At 35.6% G+C, this 20,741-nt stretch overlaps 2 protein-coding genes and 1 long non-coding RNA gene across 3 annotated transcripts; 2 read left to right on the forward strand and 1 right to left on the reverse strand.

Moving 5' to 3' along the window:
- Window positions 1–1,813: 1,813 nt before the first annotated feature.
- Window positions 1,814–3,009, forward strand: LOC148965189 (uncharacterized). Its single transcript, XR_016149986.1, has 3 exons — window positions 1,814–2,030; window positions 2,115–2,373; window positions 2,572–3,009. It is a non-coding gene; the product is annotated as an uncharacterized LOC148965189 (long non-coding RNA).
- Window positions 3,010–3,061: 52 nt separating this feature from the next.
- LOC120477014 (uncharacterized) lies at window positions 3,062–11,890 on the reverse strand. The gene is made up of 14 exons (XM_089127051.1): window positions 11,379–11,890; window positions 11,055–11,287; window positions 10,044–10,144; window positions 9,836–9,953; window positions 9,552–9,632; window positions 9,405–9,452; window positions 7,646–7,771; window positions 7,390–7,557; window positions 7,161–7,318; window positions 6,719–7,044; window positions 6,443–6,621; window positions 5,044–5,216; window positions 4,747–4,961; window positions 3,062–4,436 (listed from the first exon to the last, which is right to left on the reverse strand). The coding sequence occupies exons 1-14, from the start codon at window positions 11,461–11,463 to the stop codon at window positions 4,189–4,191; spliced, it is 2,259 nt and encodes a 752-aa protein (XP_088983177.1). The 5' UTR covers window positions 11,464–11,890; the 3' UTR covers window positions 3,062–4,188.
- Window positions 11,891–16,651: 4,761 nt separating this feature from the next.
- Window positions 16,652–19,125, forward strand: avpr2l (arginine vasopressin receptor 2, like). Its single transcript, XM_039668371.2, has 2 exons — window positions 16,652–17,547; window positions 18,281–19,125. Exons 1-2 carry the CDS (start codon window positions 16,659–16,661, stop codon window positions 18,358–18,360), a joined length of 969 nt encoding a protein of 322 aa, XP_039524305.2. The 5' UTR covers window positions 16,652–16,658; the 3' UTR covers window positions 18,361–19,125.
- Window positions 19,126–20,741: the final 1,616 nt, after the last annotated feature.

Raw genomic sequence — 20,741 nt, forward strand, 5'->3', positions numbered from 1 at the left:
AATTTAATAATTCACACATAAAAATGTATATAAATAAATCACTTTTAAATGGACAAATTAATAGACATTTATAAAGTTGTTTATTTAATTGGTGTTTTTAAATGTACTGCAATAAAACCATAAAACAGTAAATAAATAAATCAAAATTAAATGTATAAATAAATAGACACATTTAAAATTGTTTATTTAATTCATGTTTTAAAACGTAGATTAATAAAACAATAAAAACATACTTAAATAAGTGATTTTAAAGGCACATGTTAAATCACCTTTTTAAAGCATTTGTCAAACCATTTCTCTATCTATTTGCCAAACGCTTTTCTTTTTCGGTTTACCAACTGCTTTTCTTTATCCATTTGTCAATCGAGTAAAAAAAAATGCCATTGGACAGTACACACGTGGGAGCAACCAATCACCTTTCGCCTGTCTCCCGCTTGCAAATCAAATGTAACTCGCACTGTCATTGGACAGTTAGAGAGACCATACGTAACGTCATCAGCGGGAGTTTGAAGACGGGTTTGGCGAGCGACGGAAAAATGGCAGGTGTTTTCAGAGGGATTGCGAATGATTTATTGACTTTAGCTGATTTCTGCGGACGAAATTCTCCTCTTGATTATAATTATATATATAAAAGGGTTTTAGAGTTGAGGGAAGACGTTGCAAATGCAGCGAATAATTGTGTGTGCACAATAAATGGAAGGATTATTTACAATAAATAAATGTTTGATGAGGCTCAGAGTGTCTTACTTCCAAATATACTTGAACAACACCAGTCGTTGGATGTACCAGCAGAAGAGACGGCAAGATTTATCGTGTCGCTAAGGACAGTCCGACGAAACCTTGCAAATCATGGTTTACTATGTAAAAGAAAATGTTGTATTTTTTTCCTGGGGATTATCACGCTGATACGTAGTACTTCCGGACTTTGTGATCTTTGTGCACTGCCACTTCCGTTGAATCACCGATCTGTTGGTTGTATTTTATCCCAGCTTTTATGTAACGTTAGTGTTAAAAAACTGAAACAGGAAGTGCTTCTGGGACAGTGTTGTTTACATCTTGCAAAATGGTCTATATGGCATCCCTGGTAAATTAGTCTGATTTACTAAAGTGCCGGCTGCAAACAAACGTGCTACCTTGTTTTATTTTAAAGTTTTAATCCATTTCTTCCTTACACTCAATTCAGTCGGGAATCCATGAAAACTTAAGTAGGGTTGGCGTTGTTGTTTAGATTTACAAAGTGGAACAGAGTAGTGACATAATTAGTTTTCGTCTCGGGCATTGTTGAACTGCATCGGAAGTGGACATGCACAAAGTTGACAAATCCCGCCCATGAAACCCGGAAGCGTGATAATCCCCTTGCTAGTTTTAACCAACGTTACAGTGGACAGATGGTTTCAGCATGTAAACATTAGGCTGGATATTTAACGTTAAGTCACAGTTGAGTTGGTTACGTGAAGGTGGACAATTCGATTTTATGTGAATGCTTAGTCCCTGTAAAGTCAAAATTAAGTATGTGTTCTGAGTTTGTAATACCACAAAAAAAAAAGGTTTTAATAGCCACCCAGACCATTTTGAATGATAAGAAAAAGCCGCCAAATAGATATTAAAACCTTGAAAAAATAGATCAAAGGTAGGGGGCGTGTCCGTTGACTGTGCTGAAACCAGATTGTGTTAAGATTATTTGTTTAGAATTGTCTTTACAGGGAAAAACACATTTGTTGCAAATTTGCACACATTTGTTGGAATTTGTTTCATTATGATAAGATAATTGTATATAATTAAATCATACTTTGTTTTTAGGAAACGTGACTTGTACACCTCCATTACGAATGAGGAGTTGGATAGAATAACGACGGAAATACACCATAGATACCCCAATGCTGGCTACAAGATGATCTTGGGACACATAAGATCCAGGCAACTTCATGTACTGTAATGGTAATTCATGTAATGGTTGCCCGCTTCATGGTAAGAACCAGAGGAACAAACCGACATTCACACATCACAGGAAGAAGTGTGCACAACCAGAGGTTGGCTTGTTGCCTTGTAGCCAAATGAATAGCGTTTTCCTTTACTGGACTGCTTTAAATTGAAGTTTTTTTTGTTTATTTAAGAATTGAGCGGTTGTGGAGACATGTCTTTGAACAAGTAACAGACCTCTTCTACACCACTTTTCATCAGTTGGAAGATGAAGGATGGCATAATCCAGACCAAGATATGGACTTGTTTGCCTTGCACTGGTCTTGCATGCCACAAATTCAGAGGCATCTGCAAGAATTTCGGAGTGCCTGGAATAGTCACAGTCTAAGATCTGCAGGCAACAGAACTCCTCTGCAGCTTTGGTCGAATCATGAGAAGGAAGGCTCAAGATGGGTAATTATACAGTGATCTAGAAAATTACTTTGCTGGAAGCAGAGCCCATTTTTTCATTTATTATTTCTTCACTGATAAATTGTCTGATACAATGGAAAATCTAAAGAGTAAATATTTAAACTTAAGTACTGGTCAATTAATTTAATTACTGTTTTTAATTATGTTTTCTAAATGGTTTTCATATTGTTATTGTTGTAGATTGACATTGATGATGAAGTTAGGGAAGATATTCAAGGGCAACAAGCAGAAGGTGTTCATGTTCCTGAGTTGGATCTGCCTCGAAGCTTGACCGAAGATGAGCTGGCAGCATTACCAAACCCGGATGTACCTTTCTCGGAAGCATTATCTGTCTACAGGGAAACAGTTCTTGCTGTTAAACAAATGCTTGGTGAATCATAGTCTTCTTTTAAAGGTTTAAAAACTTTAGGCATAGATTTTGAATATGTATATAAGACAGACCTATCGTATTGTTGATCAGAAATCACAAACACAGTAATATCAGAAAAAGCATTTAATTTAGTTTTTTTTATGCATAACATGCTGTTAACTACATTTTAAACTATCCATTAAAACAATGTTGGTATGACGAGATTAAATCAACACTCCCACTTTTTGGGACTTTAGCTTATTCACCATATCCCCCAGCGTTAGATAAGTCCATACATACCTTTTTCATCTCCATGCGTGCTGTAACTCGGTCTCACGCACCTGCCGCTAGCCTAGCTTAGCACAAAGACTGGATGTAAATGGCTCCAGCTAGCATACTAATCCTCATAAGTGACAAAATTACACCAATATTTTCCTATTTACATGATGTGATTTGTAAAGTCACACATTTTCTAACCGTACACAAACTGGAAACTAGATTCTGAGAAGGCATAATCATAATCACTCCACCCAAGTAGCAGTGCTTTGCCTTCTGAGAATCTAGTTCCCAGTATGTGTACGGTTAGAAGATGGCTGTGTCTCATGTAGCCTTGTTATTGTAAATCACAACATGTAAACAGGAAAATGTAGGTGTTATTTTGTCACTTATTGGGAGCAGTATGCTAGCTGGAGCCATTTACCTCCAGTCTTTGTGCTAAGCTAGGCAAGCGGTGGGTCTGTCAGACAGAGTTACAGCATGCACAGAGATGAGAAGGGTATGTATGGACTCATCTAACTCTGGGGGATACGGGGAATAAGCTTAAGTCACAAAAAGCCTTTAACTGTCATGCATCAATTGTCAATTATTAATTGGTGTCAATGTTTACAAACTTCTTTTTTTTTGCTACTGCTTTTAGCAATGAAAAAATCCTGTTGTACGAACCTAAATGGTTCTAGTGCATTGCCATTGTCAATAAACCAGCGAAACTGTTACATTTCATGTTGTTAAATAAAACATCCCTGAATGATAAAATGCCCTAACAACTGTAACATTTCATTGTCAAAAAAACAATCATATTATTTTCAAACAACAATGTATTTAAACTCAACCCTTATGAGATGCACTCATCATAAGGTGGTAGTTCATCTTACTCAAGAGTGTATGACATCTTACTTTCTTTAACCAAACACAAATGGAGTAATAATAAATACAATTCTGTTCATAGCTTTGTAATGATACTGTTGATCACAATTCAATATGAAATTCTAGGATTTAGTTAAATGTTTCTCCACTAATGTTTGGCTGAGGAAATGAAGATGTTGTACAACTAGGTTGGACTGAAGGTGAGTAAATGAAGAGGTAAATTTTATTTATGGTTTAACAATTCCTTTAAATGGATGGTCTGGAGTAAATCCCTTTGTACATCCCTTTAATGCTCATGTGTTACACTACGCTACTCCAAATGTTGGTGCCCACAGTATGCCGTTGCTCATGTTTGTCTTGAAAGACTCGTAATTATAATGGATGGGTAATTTTAAAACAATGTTACATGTGTTTGCCTCTGGAAATATTTTCTCTGGTGCGTCGTGCAGAAATTCGATTTGGGGCTGCTGCAGAAAGCCATGGGGTGGAATGACTGAAGACCCTGAAGCAAACTCCAGCACATTCTCCAATGTCAGTGGTGCACATTCTTCATCTGTAACACATGTAGATATTCGGTCTAACAAGTGTACTGTTAGTGCCATTCCAAACAAGCAAAAACAATTACAAGGTGGGTTTTTCCACCTTTAAATAATTGTGTATATATATAAAAATAACTAAATAAATTATCCAATCATTCATTCACTATCAGTGGTGGAATGATTTATTTAATTACATTTTTCACATATCTGTACTTTACTTCAGTAGAATCAACAGTGCATACTTTCACTGTTATTTTTGCAACCATTATCATACTTTCTACTCCACTACATTTGTAAAATGTAAAAAAATATATTTGTAAATACCCTCAACATCAATGATCCAGTCTCTCCAGAAGCACAAGGTCCTGGTCTCTAGCTCTCTCTTATAGCTGTCGTGATCTGAAAGGTTTGCTTCAAAAAGTGATGCCAGGTCTGAAGATCTCAGGGGTTTTTTGTCTTCAACAAATATGATGTGAAACAGATCTGTGTGTGTCTGCATTTCTTGAAGAAGTCCAAGGGTCTTAAAACCATCAACAAACCTGTAAAAAAACATGTAGAATTTACAAAGAACAAGGTATGAAAACTATTTCAACAAATAAGAACGTTTTTAATACTACGTACTGTTGCAGTGCAACATTGCATCTCCCATCAACATAATACTCCACAGCTGACTGTACCAGCGTGTCCCGCTGCTTAAGAGTACTAATAGATCTAAAGGCTCCAATTATGGACAGGCAATCTTCTGCCATTTCAATGGCAGCTTTGGCTTCTGCAACCGTTTCAGCGTCTTTTATCTAAAAAATACAAATACAAACAGTCGTGCTACAGCTACAATACAAAAGTACTGTATTAAAGGAGTAGTTCTCTTTTGAAAAACTTTTGCTGATAATTTACTCGCCCCCATGTCATCCAAGATGTCCATGTCTTTCTTTCTTCAGTTGAAAAGACGATAAGGTTTTTGATCAAAACATTCCAGGATTTTTCTCCATATAATGGACATAGTGGGGTCCAAAAGACAGTTTCAGTGCAAACTGATCAAAGGGCTTTAAACGATTCCAGACGATGAATAAGGGTCTTATCGAGCGAAAGGATTGCTCATTTAAAAAAACAAGTTTAAGTTTTATAAGCTCAAATGCTTGCCTTGCTCTGTTCTGTGATGCGCGTTCGTGACTCTCCTGTTCGAACTCGTTCATCAAAACAAACAAATCTTTTTCCGAGTCATTTGGTTCATTCAATGCACAAAATGACTCAAAAAAAGATTTGTTCATTTTGATGAACGAGTTCGAACAGGAGAGTCACGAACGCGCATCACAGAACAGAGCAAGGCGAGCATTTGAGCTTATAAAACTTAAACTTTGTTATATATTTTTTAAATGAGCGATCGTTTCGCTTGATAAGACCCGGTTACACTTTATTTCGATAGTCACTTTAAACGTTCTACTAATTATAAATAACTTTTCAACTACATGGCAACTAACTCTCATTAGAGTATTGGTAAATTATAGCAGACTGTCAGTAGACTGTTAGGTTATGGTTAGGTGTTAAGGTTCAGGTTAGGAGAATAAGTTTACTTGTAGTCGCTTAGTTACTTACCAAATAGGGGGACCAACAAAATAAAGTGTTAGCAGATATTAAGCTGACAGTCTACTAATACTCTAATGACATTTAGTTCACATGTAGTTGAAAAGTTACTTATAGTTAGTAGAATGTCTAAAGTGGACTATCGAAATAAAGTGTTACCTAAGACTCTTATTCATCGTCTGGAATTGTTTAAAGCCCTTTGAACAGTTTGCACTGAAACTGTCTTTTGGACCTTGAATCGTTTGGTTCCCATTGAAGTCCATTATATGGAGAAAAATCCTGGAATGTTTTCATCAAAAACCTTAATTTCTTTTCGACTGAAGAAAGAATGACATAGACATCTTGGATGACATGGGGGTGAGTAAATTATCAGCAAAAGTTTTTCAAAAGAGAACTACTCCTGCATATCTATTTTTAACAATTTAAAAAAAATACTTACTTTGCAAAGCATTTCTTTAAAGGTCTCATCATCTACTTCATCCAAGGTTGCAGGACTGCTGGGTTTACCACAAACCTGGAGAAAGAGCTTTTCTGAAAAGAAATGTGGCCCCATTCCTCCATGAATTATACAAACTGATATCATTTGAGATATCTGCCTGTAGAGACCTTTATGCAAAGCTGTAAAGAAAATTTAATAACCAAAATATTTTAATGAACTACAATGACTTAATGTTATGAAATAATTTTAAATAAGACCTTTGGTTTAAATGCTTACCTTCACTGTCGAGCCGCAACCTCTTGCTATTTTCAGGGCCCGCAAATATGCTAGACTGTTGGACAGCCTTAAGGAGCAATCTGAGGTACTCTCTAGTTGGACCACCACCGTCCACAGCCCCCTCTGCTTCTTTTGTATCATCAACAAAAACGACATCCAGTCTTGCTCCGAGATTAAATCTTCGCCGACTAAAAGCCTGAACAGTGCTTCTTAAAATGTTGTGGGTATTGCCTTTGTAATCCCGTACTATATTGATCTGATTACTAGTGGGACTCTCATCGTCTATTTTGGCGGAAAGGCGACTCAGTATAGTTTGGAGGTCGGTCCTAGAAAAGAATTTATTATGAATGCAAATAATAAATGATGACATTTGTATATCAAATGGGATACAGGTATTTAGATGACAATGGGTTAACTGAAACTATAACACTTTAATTCTCACTTCTGAACAGTCTTTTCCTGCTCTGATTGAGGGCAGAACGATGTCAGATGTGCATTAGAGGTGCTAGGTTGATCCGATTGGCTGGCAGTCCCAGAAGAATTATAATCATCATTATCATGGTTCTCATAGTCATCAGGTGTAAGAATGGTCTGCATGAACTGATGAATTACATAAAACAGTAAATGACAAGCTAAGAAAAAAAAAAAAGTATAACTTTTTGTAAATCTACCTCTGCATCTTCAGATGAAATCCACTGCACAAAAAGTGTGGTTGGCCCTCTGATATTTCTTTCAGAAATTGTTCCACATAGGTCATTTCGAAGTGGTGGTGATAAGGCTTCCTGAATTTGGAACCATTCTGTAGCATCCTCCACCTCTCCAACAAAGTCAAACAGTGCCTATACATTTTGATGATTTCACACTTAAACAGTTTAGACTTTGCATGCCAAAAAACAAACTATAAAAAAAAAAAAATACCTTACCTACCTTAATTGATTCCGTTAAAATAAATTTCCTGGTTCTCATTAACCCACTCGGATATTTTACTTTTATTGGCACACCATGGGCAAATTCAGGTATACTCGCCATTCGCGCTCGTCTCTCATCTATTGCCTAAAATAATGTAGGTAAGTTTCTGAATCAAACTGTTATAACAAAACAAAATACAACCATCTTTTTTATTGTAACAAACTGGCAACTGCCCACATATCAATTTACAGAGACGCTAGATCTTCACCATCCTGTCTACATTTATATAAATTTAGTCTATCCCAATTTCTGAGGTCTAGGTGTGCCTTGTGTAAGGGTTTATGCCCTCCGAGGTGTCCATTGTCAGGTTTTAATGGACGACGGCGAGGCGTGAACCGGCCGACTCGCAGCGGAGGACGGCTGCCTCCGCCGAAGTCCATTAAAACCTGACAATGGACACCTCGGAGGGCATTAACCCACTTATACCATGGACACTTGACAAATAAAACATTTTTAAAGCATTAGTTTATATTTTAATTAGGCTAAATCTAGATTTACAAATAATAACTTGCCTGACGGTTTATTTAGCAACCGGAGATATTTATAGTCCGCTCAGCTTGTAGAACCCTTCAGGTTCAAAAACGCATTTTTTTTTCATGAAACACAAAGGTAGGCATAGTTATTTTTTTTATTACACATAAAACAATTAATCAAACAGGCTCCTTAGGCTTGAAACGCTGTACTCTCCTCATGCCTTGGTTGTCTGGACAGCTGCGTAAAACTCCCAATAGAGTAACGTTATCTCCAAACTCCCGCAGGGTCTCATTCAGAGCAGTAGCGGTGTAATTTTCAAAGCTTGAGTCCTTTTTTTTTTTTTTTTTTGAAAAATAAAGTCTCTGAGTGTATTTACTGCCCATTTCTTATTTTTTTTTTTTTCATCTTGATCTCATCTTTTTCGTCTTCTATTTGATTCAATTCTCCTGGTGTTATCTCTGTCTTTGTCCCTCATTGTTGTATTAGTAGGCTATGTAATATCTAACTAACGTTAGTTTGTTTTGATAGAGCAAATTGTTAACAGATACTTTGACTGCCTGTTGCTATGGTTACTCACAGCTGTTGTGGGCAGCGCATTTATTTATTAATTTCGAACGGTAAACAGGCAGTTTCACCAGAACTACTTTACTAGGTGTCCTCTATCATTTTTTAACGGACACCCTGCAGCCACTCAGAATCGAGTATTCACCCAGACCATGGTATAAAGCACTGTAACAACACCTTACCAGGACTTTTAATTACTCCCTTTCTCTCAATACCTAAATGATATTTTAATAATATCCAAAGACTATTTTCTCTATGATGATGCTTTTGTACAATTATTCAGCTTGTAATTTCGTTTAGTTTATCTGCTAAGCATCTACTATGTATAAGTTGTGTTACACATAAATATGTATTGTCTTAAAGGAGAACTCCGGTGCAAAATGAACCTTTGGTCTAATAAAACATCAGTACCTAGTCAACCGTTCTCTGAGATTTGATTTCATGATAATCGAATGTAAAGAGTTTTATCTTTAAAAACTGTTTAGCGTATAATGCTAGTACTAGGGGCATTGACTAACTAAAACAACATCGCCAGTTTATACCACTAACAAGGCTCAAAATAGCCCCACACTAACACAGTACTATGTACCAATGTTTTATTAGACTAAAGGTTCATTTTGCACTGCAGTTCTCCTTTAAAAAAGGCAGCAACATCCTGATTTCCTTTACTTAGACTTACCTTTTTGCGGTTATTTTCAGATTCTTCAGTATTTATCTTCTGAAGTTCCTGAAACATATTACAAATTCAGACACTCCATTGTAATGCAGACAGAAAGATAACACAATGTCATCAGGGGATGTCTGTTATCAAGTTTACCCTACATACTTTGGCTTGATCTGCAATCAGAGACTGGTTGTATTCCTCATCCTGCTCCTCACGCATCCTCCGCCATTCACTTAAAGCTTCCTGTCAAAATTATGAAATAGGAAATTTAGAAATATTAAAGACACTTCTAAAAGCATCTACCATAAAACCTGAACCACATAAATGTGGATAATGCACAAGATCACTCTCTTCTTGTTTGAGTGTTTTGAAATACTAATATTGTGAACCTACAAGCACAAACCTAATTTGAAGAAAAGCTCTTAGCAATGCAAATTGAAGTTTACCATGTCTGTTTTTTCCTCTGTTAAATCGATTGTCTGGTTGATGAATGAATCACTGTCTGAGGAATGTGGTTGGTGTTCGTTCTCTAATAATGGTAGCAGGGAACATTCAGTCCTTGGCCTTCAAAAACATGAAATTAAAATTTGTTAATAACCTACCTTACCTAATAAGAAACTGAATATTAAATCGACCAGTCAATGTTATCCATACCTGCAGCCCTCAATGTGAACTTTAAGTTCATTGAAATTAAACTCTTTATCACAGAGAAGACATCTCTCCATTGGGCCAAGCATGGGAGATTTACAGACAACCTTAAAAAATTCAAAAGCAATCTCAGAATTTTAGATAACGAATTCAAGGAGTAGTTCAGTTTTAAAAAGAACTTTTGCTGATAATTTACTCACCCCAATGTCATCCAAGATGTCCATGTCATTCTTTCTTCAGTCGAAAAGAAATGAAGGTTTTTGATGAAAACATTCCAGGATTTTTCTCCATATAATGGACTTTAATGGGGTCCAAATGGTTCAAGGTCCAAATGAAAGTTTCAGTGCAGCTTCAAAGGGCTTTAAACGATTCCAGACGATGAATAAGGGTCTTATCAAGCGAAAAGATCGCTAATTTAAAAAATAAATAGAAAAGATTTAGTCTTATAAGCACACATTCTCGTCTTGCTCTGTTCTGTGATGCGCATTCGTGACTCTTGTTCAAACTCGTTCATCAAAATGAACAAATCTTTTTTCGAGTCATTTGGTTCATTCAACGAATGAAATGACTCGAAAAAGATTTGATGAACGAGTTTGAACAGGAGAGTCACGAACGCGCATCACAGAACAGAGCAAGGCGACCATTTGAGCTTATAAAACAAACTTTTTTATTTATTTTTTAAATGAGTGATCGTTTCGCTTGATAAGACCCTTATTCATTGTCTGGAATGTTTAAAGCACTTTGATCAGTTTGCAGTTTGCACTGACAGTTTTGGACCTTGAAACTGTTGGAGTCATTGAAGTGCATTATATGGAGAAAAATCCTGGAATGTTTTGATCAAAAACCTTAATTTCTTTTCGACTGAAGAAAGAATGACATGGTCATCTTGGATGACATGGGGGCGAGTAAATTATCAGCAAAAGTTTTTTTTTTTAAAGTGAACTACTCCTTTCAGTTGTCTAGAATATAATAAGCACACATTAATTGAAGTAATTTACTGTAGTAAAAAAAACTTACAGAACTGGACAGTTCAATGTCTTTTTGCATAGGACGTATGTAGATGACAGCGTGTCCCATATTTTCTTTTAGAGTCTTAATTGTGTATCCTGTGTTTGGGGAAGGCAACACCACCAGATTCCTAGATCGGGTCATGCCTGATGTTTTTAAAATCTCGAATCCCCCACAGTTACCAAGTTTTGGATATGTAGTTAGAATGTAGTCTTTGAAATCTTCTGCATTATTTTCATCACCTGTAAAAAAGAAAAGATAAAGCAAACAATTTTAAGCAAAACTTTTGTTTAACAACTTTTGTTTATAAACAAAAACATACATGATACCCACCAAGAAATGTAACTTTTTTCTCTCCTAGTCCTGCAGCTTCCAGTTCCTCCCTTTCATATTTATTTGGTGCAACACTTTGTGTCATGCTACTTAAGCAGCAGAAAACTCTTGTGAAGCTACTGCGATGTCTTGCAGAACGACTACGGCGACTTAAAGGTCTCCTGCTGGGTTCTGCTCCATAGCTTGCGAAAAGTCTATTTACTTCAACTGTAAATTTGAAAACAATGTCAATGTAAACTTAACCCATAACAATGAATTTTAGAAATGCTTTGTTTAATGTGCATGTTTTTGTTTATTTTTAAATATAACATTGAAAAAACATATGACAGAAATTGTTAGACGTTATAGACCTTAAAGGGTTAGTTCACCCAAAAATGAAAATTCTGTCAGTATTTACTCACCCTCATGTTGTTCCAACCCCGTAAGACCTTCGTTCATCTTCGGAACACAAATTAAGATATTTTTGATGAAATCTGAGAGCTGGATCACTCCTGCATACTAGTCCATAGGCTTCTTGAGGGATTGAAACTTGCCGGCCTCGAAAAGTTATTAGAGACATCATTAAATAGTCCAAGCAATCTTAACTTTATCAAGCAACGAGAATACTTTTTGTGCGCAAAAACAAACAAAAATAGCGACTTTATTTCAACTATTCACTTCCTTCTCCATGGGCCTGTAGTCAGTTAACGTAGTGTGATAGCGTAGAGCTACGTCACATGTAGGCTCACTATTGGCCGACGCTGGTCATGTGTGTGATGCGTGTGACGTACAATAACAGAAGCTTACGCTAATAAACTAGTAACCTGACTCGAGGCAGAGAGAGAAGGAACTGAATAGTTGAAATAAAGTCATTATTTTTGTTGTTGTTTTTCGCACAAAAATTATTCTCGTCGTTTGATAAACTTAAGATTGAGCCACTGAAGTCACTTGGACTGTTTTAACGATGTCTTTAATAACTTTTCGAGGCCGGCAAGTTTCAATCCCTCAAGAAGCCTATGGACTAGTATACAGGAGTGATCCAGCTCTCAGATTTCATCAAAAATATCTTAATTTGTGTTCCGAAGATGAACGAAGGTCTTACGGGGTTGGAACAACATGAGGGTGAGTAAATACTGACAGAATTTTCATTTTTGGTAAACTAACCCTTTAATAGACCTACATAGATAGCCCACAGGAATAGGGTGACCACCCGTCCCGCAGCATTTTCACCCCTTGTCCCACACGTCGCATATTGAGAAAAAGTCCCGCATTTTCATCAGTCTATTGGTTTTTAATTGTCATATTAAGAAAACGTGCATGCGTTCTTTCACCTTTTTTAAGAAAGCATTTTATTTATTATTTTTTCAGCGTGTTTTTTCACCTAGGCTATATTTAACAGCGGTTCGTCATAAGTACAAATCCAACACACGTGTTTTATATCTTATCCAATGGCTGAAAAGAAAGGAGTAAACACGGTCACTAGTAGATTGTGACGGCTGTCAATCAAAATGTGGAGCGGGGATTCGTTCCATGTGTTCCCTGTCAGAAAACAAATGGATAATTCGGTCAATTAAAATTTTAATTTAACAGAATTTATCCTCTGTTGTTTATTGCCTGTTGTGGTTGTTTTAATTCACATCCTTTCTAAAAATATTCAAGTTTTTAATATATTCTTAATATATAAGACTGTCTATCTAATTTCATGTTGTTTTATATTTTATTTGTTCATTGTTTATTTTGTTGGATTTTAGTTGGACTTGGTCAGAACTATAATAGTTATCTACATGATGCCTGCTGCCTTTGGGCTCAGTGATGTTGAATTTAAACCCATTTACACCTGGTATTAAAATGCGATCTGTATCCAGATAAGTTATCCGGATAATAAAAAACGCATGTTAATGCAAGGTGTAAATGCGTTGTGATCGGATCTGGCTGACCACATCCGGAGGTAGTCTGGCTCGCATTGTGTTCGGATCTTTACTAGGTGTAAACGCAAAACTGATTTTTGTTAATGTTCATTGCTTTATGTGTTTGACCCGCTAAAATCCTGATTTATAACTGCGACATGACCTGACAAAAAATCAGCATACCTTGGTTAAAGAGCGGCTAACGTTAAATGCAGTGATTTGGCATATTTTAACGCACAGCGCAGGGTCGAAACAAACGACGACCAAATCAGCTGCGGTAAATTACGTTACGGCCAAGAGTCAAAGACATCAACTGAACTGTGGCTTCTTTCGGCCAAGACACCAAAGAAAGACGATCATGTGCCGAGAGAGCAAGACCTCGTGGTGGCGTATTGGCGATATATTTTTAACTGGATGTTAGCGAAGGGTTATTAGGCAAAAAAATAAAGTGACAAAATTGATTCGTTAGCAACATTGGTGGTTGTGTGCGCGCCTGTGAGAGACTAACGTTAGGCCAGGGAGGGGCGTATACGCGACAAATGCCTCGTTTTAATGGGTCATATTATTTATAATATCACAAATTATATGTCATAATATTGGCATAAATTAGATGTGACCAAACACATTCGCATAGAGTCAAACAACAAAATTTAAGAAAAGCAACTTTTCTTACCGTCCACTGCGTTCTCGTTTGCATGTCCTTGAGTTTCAGATGTTCGGTCTGGGACAGCATTAGAATTAGAGGTTAAAGCATCCACCTCATTGGCAAGTTTTCTAAGAATATTGGCTATATCTGCCATTGTAAGTGAAGATATAGCCAATATTCTTGAAGTAATTATTGTGTAATATCTATCTGGTAATATGCAAGATGTTAAAATGGCGCCACAGAAGCGAATTAAGCGGGACTAATGCCTTGGTCTCTCTAACTGTCCAGTGCGAGTTACATTTGATTTGTAAGCGGGAGACAGGCGAAAGGTGATTGGCTGCTCCCACGTGTGTACTGTCCAATGGCATTTTTTTAACTCGATTGACAAATGGATAAAGAAAAGCAGTTGGTAAACCGAAAAAGAAAAGCGTTTGGCAAATAGATAGAGAAATGGTTTGACAAATGCTTTAAAAAGGTGATTTAACATGTGCCTTTAAAATCACTTATTTAAGTATGTTTTTATTGTTTTATTAATCTACGTTTTAAAACATGAATTAAATAATCAATTTTAAATGTGTCTATTTATTTATACATTTAATTTTGATTTATTTATTTATTGTTTTATGGTTTTATTGCAGTACATTTAAAAACACTAATTAAATAAACAACTTTATAAATGTCTATTAATTTGTCCATTTAAAAGTGATTTATTTATATACATTTTTATGTGTGAATTATTAAATTGATATATTGAATCTTCATTTGATTTTTTAAGTGGCACTCCTGGTCCTCCATAGATTGGTTGCTCCCACGTGTGTACTGTCCAATGGCATTTTTTTAACTCGATTGACAAATGGATAAAGAAAAGCAGTTGGTAAACCGAAAAAGAAAAGCGTTTGGCAAATAGATAGAGAAATGGTTTGACAAATGCTTTAAAAAGGTGATTTAACATGTGCCTTTAAAATCACTTATTTAAGTATGTTTTTATTGTTTTATTAATCTACGTTTTAAAACATGAATTAAATAAACAATTTTAAATGTGTCTATTTATTTATACATTTAATTTTGATTTATTTATTTATTGTTTTATGGTTTTATTGCAGTACATTTAAAAACACTAATTAAATAAACAACTTTATAAATGTCTATTAATTTGTCCATTTAAAAGTGATTTATTTATATACATTTTTATGTGTGAATTATTAAATTGATATATTGAATCTTCATTTGATTTTTTAAGTGGCACTCCTGGTCCTCCATACAAAACAACATGTATTATGTATGTTACTTAGGCAAAAAATATGCAAATTAAACATGAGTTTTGTTCTTAAAAAAAAAAAAAAAAAAAAAAAAAAACTAGGCAGACAAACACATGACAGTAATTCCTGAATTAAAAAATGAGTTTATTTTTGCTCTTCATAATTTAGTCTTTTTTAATTGGTAATTGTTAATATTGATTATTCTTTAGTTTTTATTTATTCCATTTTATAGCCTTGTTCTTAATACCCTAAAAATTAATATATATAATTACCACAGAAGATTTAGAAATCGTGTTTTTATGCCTGTGTGTTCTAACTTCTAAATATAGCTATTTTGTCTGCAATAAAATAAAACACAATATAATTTTGTTATAATATAATTAACCTGCAGATTATAAAGATTTTTAAATGTCGATGCAAACTTTGTGCAGCAGCCAGCATTATGCTTTGCACTGAAAAACATGTCTACTCCAATACAGTGTCAATAGAAAAATAAAATCTAGAAATAATTCAATTCAATCATATATAGCAACTTATTAGTCACAAGCCTCTTTAGTTAAATCAAATATCAAAGTCAGTTCATTGTCTGCAGTGTTTTCTTAAGTTACCGTTAACATAAACACCAAAGGCTGAATGACTTTACTAAGTTCAGTGACCTCAAAATGTTCGAGATTCAATATGCAGTTTTAATATGAACTTTATTGTTAAATGAGGCTGTGGTTATGACTCTCTCTCTCTCTCTCTCTCTCTCTCTCTCTTTCTCTCTCTCTCTCTCTCTCTCTCTGTCACTACAGTTCACAGTGGTCTATTTGTGATCTTAATAATTATATATGATAGTACACTCAGTTATGCAATTTACACTCAATAGGCTACACTCTATGTATTTGAATCGCATATAACATTTAGATTAGACCGTTTTAACATTAATGCGATGCATATTTGTCTGTCAGGCTACACAATTGAAACGTACAAAAATATCATTATTTGCATCTTGATTGATCTAAATAATCATATTTTCAAAATGCATTAGAATCAGTATAAATCAGTTCATTGTGTGTGAGAGATACATTCAGTTAAAACGCATGAACAATTTTGAAATGTATGAGATTGACCCTATATCGGATTTATTGATTATAAACCTGGTTATTGTGTTGGCCTACTTAAAACACATTCGGTTTTTGAGTCAAATAGGCCTACATCACATTAAATGCATGTTAAAACTGCATAATTCGAAAGGATGAAAATGTACACGCAAGAATACAACCCTCACTGACAATTTTCAATGTGTGTGTGTGTGTGTGGGGGGGGGATTTGAATTAGTATTTCAAATTTTTATTTAACCCATTATTTGATGTATGACTAAATGCCTGACGTGCATGCGTGAACACAGGTCGTGTTGGAGTCTTGACCAATTTGTGCCATAGCGCACCGCGCCGCGTTTGCGTCATTGCTCAACACCTGCAGGAGTCAAACGCCCGAAACATTACAAATGAACGAGTCAGGTACTAAGGTAGGAAGGATTAAATTAACAATGACAGATAACCTTAATTGCAGCAGCGGTAACGTCTCCAGTGCGCACGAGGCGTTTAGTTTATCCGATGGACACTTTGCGCTCGTGAAAGCTGCAGTTCTTGGGGTTATTTTCGTGCTGGCAACATTTAGCAACTTATTCCTCCTCCATGCCCTCTGGAAAAGACGCAAAAGACACACCCGAACGCAGCTGTTTCTTCTGCACCTGTGCCTGGCTGACCTGGTTGTCGCTTTCTTCCAAGTCCTGCCGCAGTTATCCATGGAGATTACGCACCGGTTCAAAGGCTCCGATCTGGTGTGCAGATCAGTTAAATATCTTCAAGTGGTCGGGATGTTTGCGTCCACGTATATGATCGTGGCCATGACCATAGATCGCTATCACGCGGTCTGCAAACCCATGGTGTCGTTCTTCAGGGGGTCTTTCCGCAGGTATGTTGCCATAAGCGCCGCCTGGCTCATCTCACTGGCGTTCAGCGCTCCGCAGATGTTCATCTTCTCTCTCCAAGAAGTTGAGAAAGACGTTTTCGACTGCTGGGCGACATTTCTTGAGCCCTGGGGCAGCAAAATATACATAACGTGGATCACTTTATCCGTGTTTGTACTACCAGCCGTAATCTTGATGTATTGTCAGATAAAGATAAGCGCAGGGATCTATTTCAACATGAAGAGGAAAGCCTTGCAGGGCAGCACAGGTGATGGGCGCTCCAGCACTAAAGGGATATCAAGCGCAATGCTGAAGACTGTCAAAATGACTTTTATTATCATCCTGGTGTACACCCTCTGCTGGAGCCCATTCTTCGTGGTCCAGCTCTGGTCAGCTTGGAGTCCAAGCAGTGCACCCACACAAGGTAAGTCAAAGCTGTCCAAAAGTCACTCTGAGATGCTTCCATTTTACATTTATATGATTTAATACAGCATTTTTCGATACAAAAAAATAACATAACAGTGAGTCGCATTGAAAAAACAACAAGATGACTAATTATTAAAATTACAGTAGCATAAACTAAGTTTGATTTTAGATGATCCAAAGAGCATGTTGAACGTCAGTGACGCACATCTGACCCGCCTACCTGTAGAAAGAGTGCAGCATCTTAAATGGCTTTTAAATATTATCATAAAGTATTTTACAATATTTTATTTGTCAATACTTCTACCCGTTTTTGACTTTTTTTTCTAATAGATTTAATGTAAATAATGTTACAATTTAATGGAAATGAATATGTTGAATAAAATACAAATGAAACAAATATGCATTTCACAGTATAACAACAAAGCTATGATAACAGATGTGACTAAATGACCATTAATGTATATGAGCCATCATATGAGCATATAATTCTGTTGCAATAACAATCAATTTCCCCACAGCTGCAGATCTACAAGATACATAGCCATTAGTTAAACCATTCACTGGCCCACAAAGGACCCGATCAGATTAAACTGCATTACGTTTTGGTTGCCTGCAGACACCAGATGGTGCACACAGCTAATATTTTTTGCACAGAAAAGTTCCACGTTTGAACACTTAGGTGCATTTTGTTATTTGTAACTGTGATTCTTTATCTCATTTCTGTTCTACAGGGCCAGTGTTTGTCACTATCATGCTCCTCGCCAGTCTTAACAGCTGCACAAACCCATGGATCTACCTCTACTACAGCTAGAACCGCACAGACAACAAGGTCTTGCTGCTGAAGACTGCATGAATATGGCCCCATTTTTTAATAAGGGAAGTGATTTTGGCGATGGAAAGTTCTAGTTTAACTTGGCATGGTCATTTTGTTTCAATTTGTAAAAAAAATCTACTATTTGAACTGCTAATGAAAATGAAGGAGACCTGTTTCTCTTTTCATTTTTTTTTTCACTAAGCCGTCAAATGTAACTGTATATATTCACTATGATTTACATTTAATACAGGCCTTTCTGCACTCACTGACATCATTAAGTCTTGTATCAAGAAACAATGGCTCCTTTTTAAAGAAAAGCAAGGTACTGTAATTATTTCCTAGGATGCATTATGCAGGCAAGTGAGCAGTATATGTGATTGTCTATTATTGTATAGACTTGGTCACGTTTTGCATGTCTTTTGTTTCATTTTTTAAACATTGTGTATGACCCTACCTTATCTATGTAAATTAGAGATTGGGTTTTGGTCAATGCAATTCATTTAATTGTTTTACATTCCTCATTCAAACAAAAATGCAAAGGAGCTTGTGATAAAAAAAAAAAAAAATTGTGTGACGGTTTCCATTGTCACTGTGATGACGTCTTATTTTCACGCACACAAATTTCTTTGTACTGCAAAGCTTGTTTTCTTTGAAAGTCACTTCACACATTTTAAAATCCGCTTGAATCCCTATAAATAAAGCTAAATGAAATGGGAAAGTTCCTTCACAGAGAAACCCGGATTCATATAAACATCAGTCAAGATTTTCAGCGATCAGTTTCATAATCATATTTCCCTCCAGGAATTTCTCTCTTCTATTCACTTCTGTTCCCATAAATAATAGAGCAATTTTTAATATTTAATACACCTAATATAGTTCCTCACACATTTGGAGTATAAAAGCAGACCATCCTTTGAATGAGAAATCTCTTACGGGTTTAATTATTCCAAAAAATATGTATGTGTATTAGGGCTGTCAAACGATTAATCGCGATTAATCGCATCCAAAATAAAAGTTTGTGTTTACATAATATATGTGGGTGCACTGTGTATAATTATTTAATATGTATAAATACACACACATGCTTGTATATATTTAAGAAATATTTTCATGTATATACTGTATATAGATTTATATATAATTTATATTATATTTAAATATAATTATTTTATATATAAATATTTTTTTCTTAAATATAGGCTACATGTGTGTATTTATATATATAAAACATAATTTTACATAGTGCACCCACATATATTATGTAAACACATACTTTTATTTTGGATGCGATTAATCGCGGTTAATCACCCTATTTTAATAAGTCAGGGCCATAATTGTGCACTTATAGATATTTTTAAAAAAAAAATCCTATTTATGCACCAAAACTTCAACTTTCATTTGAAAAACAATGAGGTAAATTAATACAATGAAGGTCTTGATAGTCATGTGCTTATGATTGTAAAAGCATGCCAAAAAGTATCTAGGCCTTATAGAACTACCGAACAACACAACAAAATTTGGTTAGCCTTTTATTGCAAAAACACTCTTTGGATTAAAGGCAAAATGAAAGCCTAAGGCACCTGTATCCAAGGTAGCCGTTGGAAAATGGGATTAGAGCATATTTAGAGGCAGATAAAAAACGGTGGAAAATTGAATAGACATCATAGTACACAAAAAGACCAACGGCTATGAGACTGTAAGGGTTATGTTATTTAATGTTTTTAAGGCTACTAAAACCTTTGCCATTGCGTAGCCTACTGATGTCTCTGTTGTCAAAACGATCCTGCTCACACGGATGTACAAAAACAGCTAAAAATATTCTTTCAAATATTTTCTTTTGTGCTCAGCTGAAGTGCTTTTCTAAGGCACCTAATGACATAACGCTACCTTTTGCCATTCAAAACCATGTTAATTACTGTGAGCCATACACAAAATGAATAACTATTTTTAAGCTCCCTTTAGTATGTGAATGAACATCACTTCTATAATGATGGCATGACCTCTGCCACACTGACACCATGTGGCCACTAATGCATGAAAAGAAAGACAGGTTTTATTAAATCCATTTCATGTCCTCACACTAAAACAATATAAACCCCTTTAAATAGGCTTTATTTGTGCATGAGGACAAATTGTTTACAGAAATAATTAACTTGCAGTTTGTCACGAGGGAGCCTAAATGTACTGAGGCCTTAGACTGCTGATAGGACAAGGACGCTGTTTGTAAGATTTTTGTATATATTTATTACATATTCAAATATATGGGGGTAGGTTGTAACACATACTGGGGTAAGTTGTAACAATTACACAAAAGAAGCTAAAATGGATGCCATACTACATGATATGCTTCAAAAACAGGTTTATTGACATAAAAGAAC

This window comes from Pimephales promelas, chromosome 24, assembly GCF_988280905.1.
Source record: "Pimephales promelas chromosome 24, fPimPro1.hap1.1, whole genome shotgun sequence".
In the NCBI taxonomy this organism is placed as follows: Eukaryota; Metazoa; Chordata; class Actinopteri; order Cypriniformes; family Leuciscidae; genus Pimephales; species Pimephales promelas.

Coding starts and splice junctions, on each gene's coding strand:
- LOC120477014 (XM_089127051.1), bottom strand. CDS start 11,463: ATGACACAAAGTGTTGCACCAAATAAATATGAAAGGGAGGAACTGGAA. Junction 9,633..9,835: donor CAGAGGAAAAAACAGACATG/GTAAACTTCAAT, acceptor TAATTTTGACAG/GAAGCTTTAAGTGAATGGCG. Junction 4,962..5,043: donor TGCAATGTTGCACTGCAACA/GTACGTAGTATT, acceptor GTTTTTTTACAG/GTTTGTTGATGGTTTTAAGA.
- avpr2l (XM_039668371.2), top strand. CDS start 16,659: ATGAACGAGTCAGGTACTAAGGTAGGAAGGATTAAATTAACAATGACA. Junction 17,548..18,280: donor AAGCAGTGCACCCACACAAG/GTAAGTCAAAGC, acceptor TCTGTTCTACAG/GGCCAGTGTTTGTCACTATC.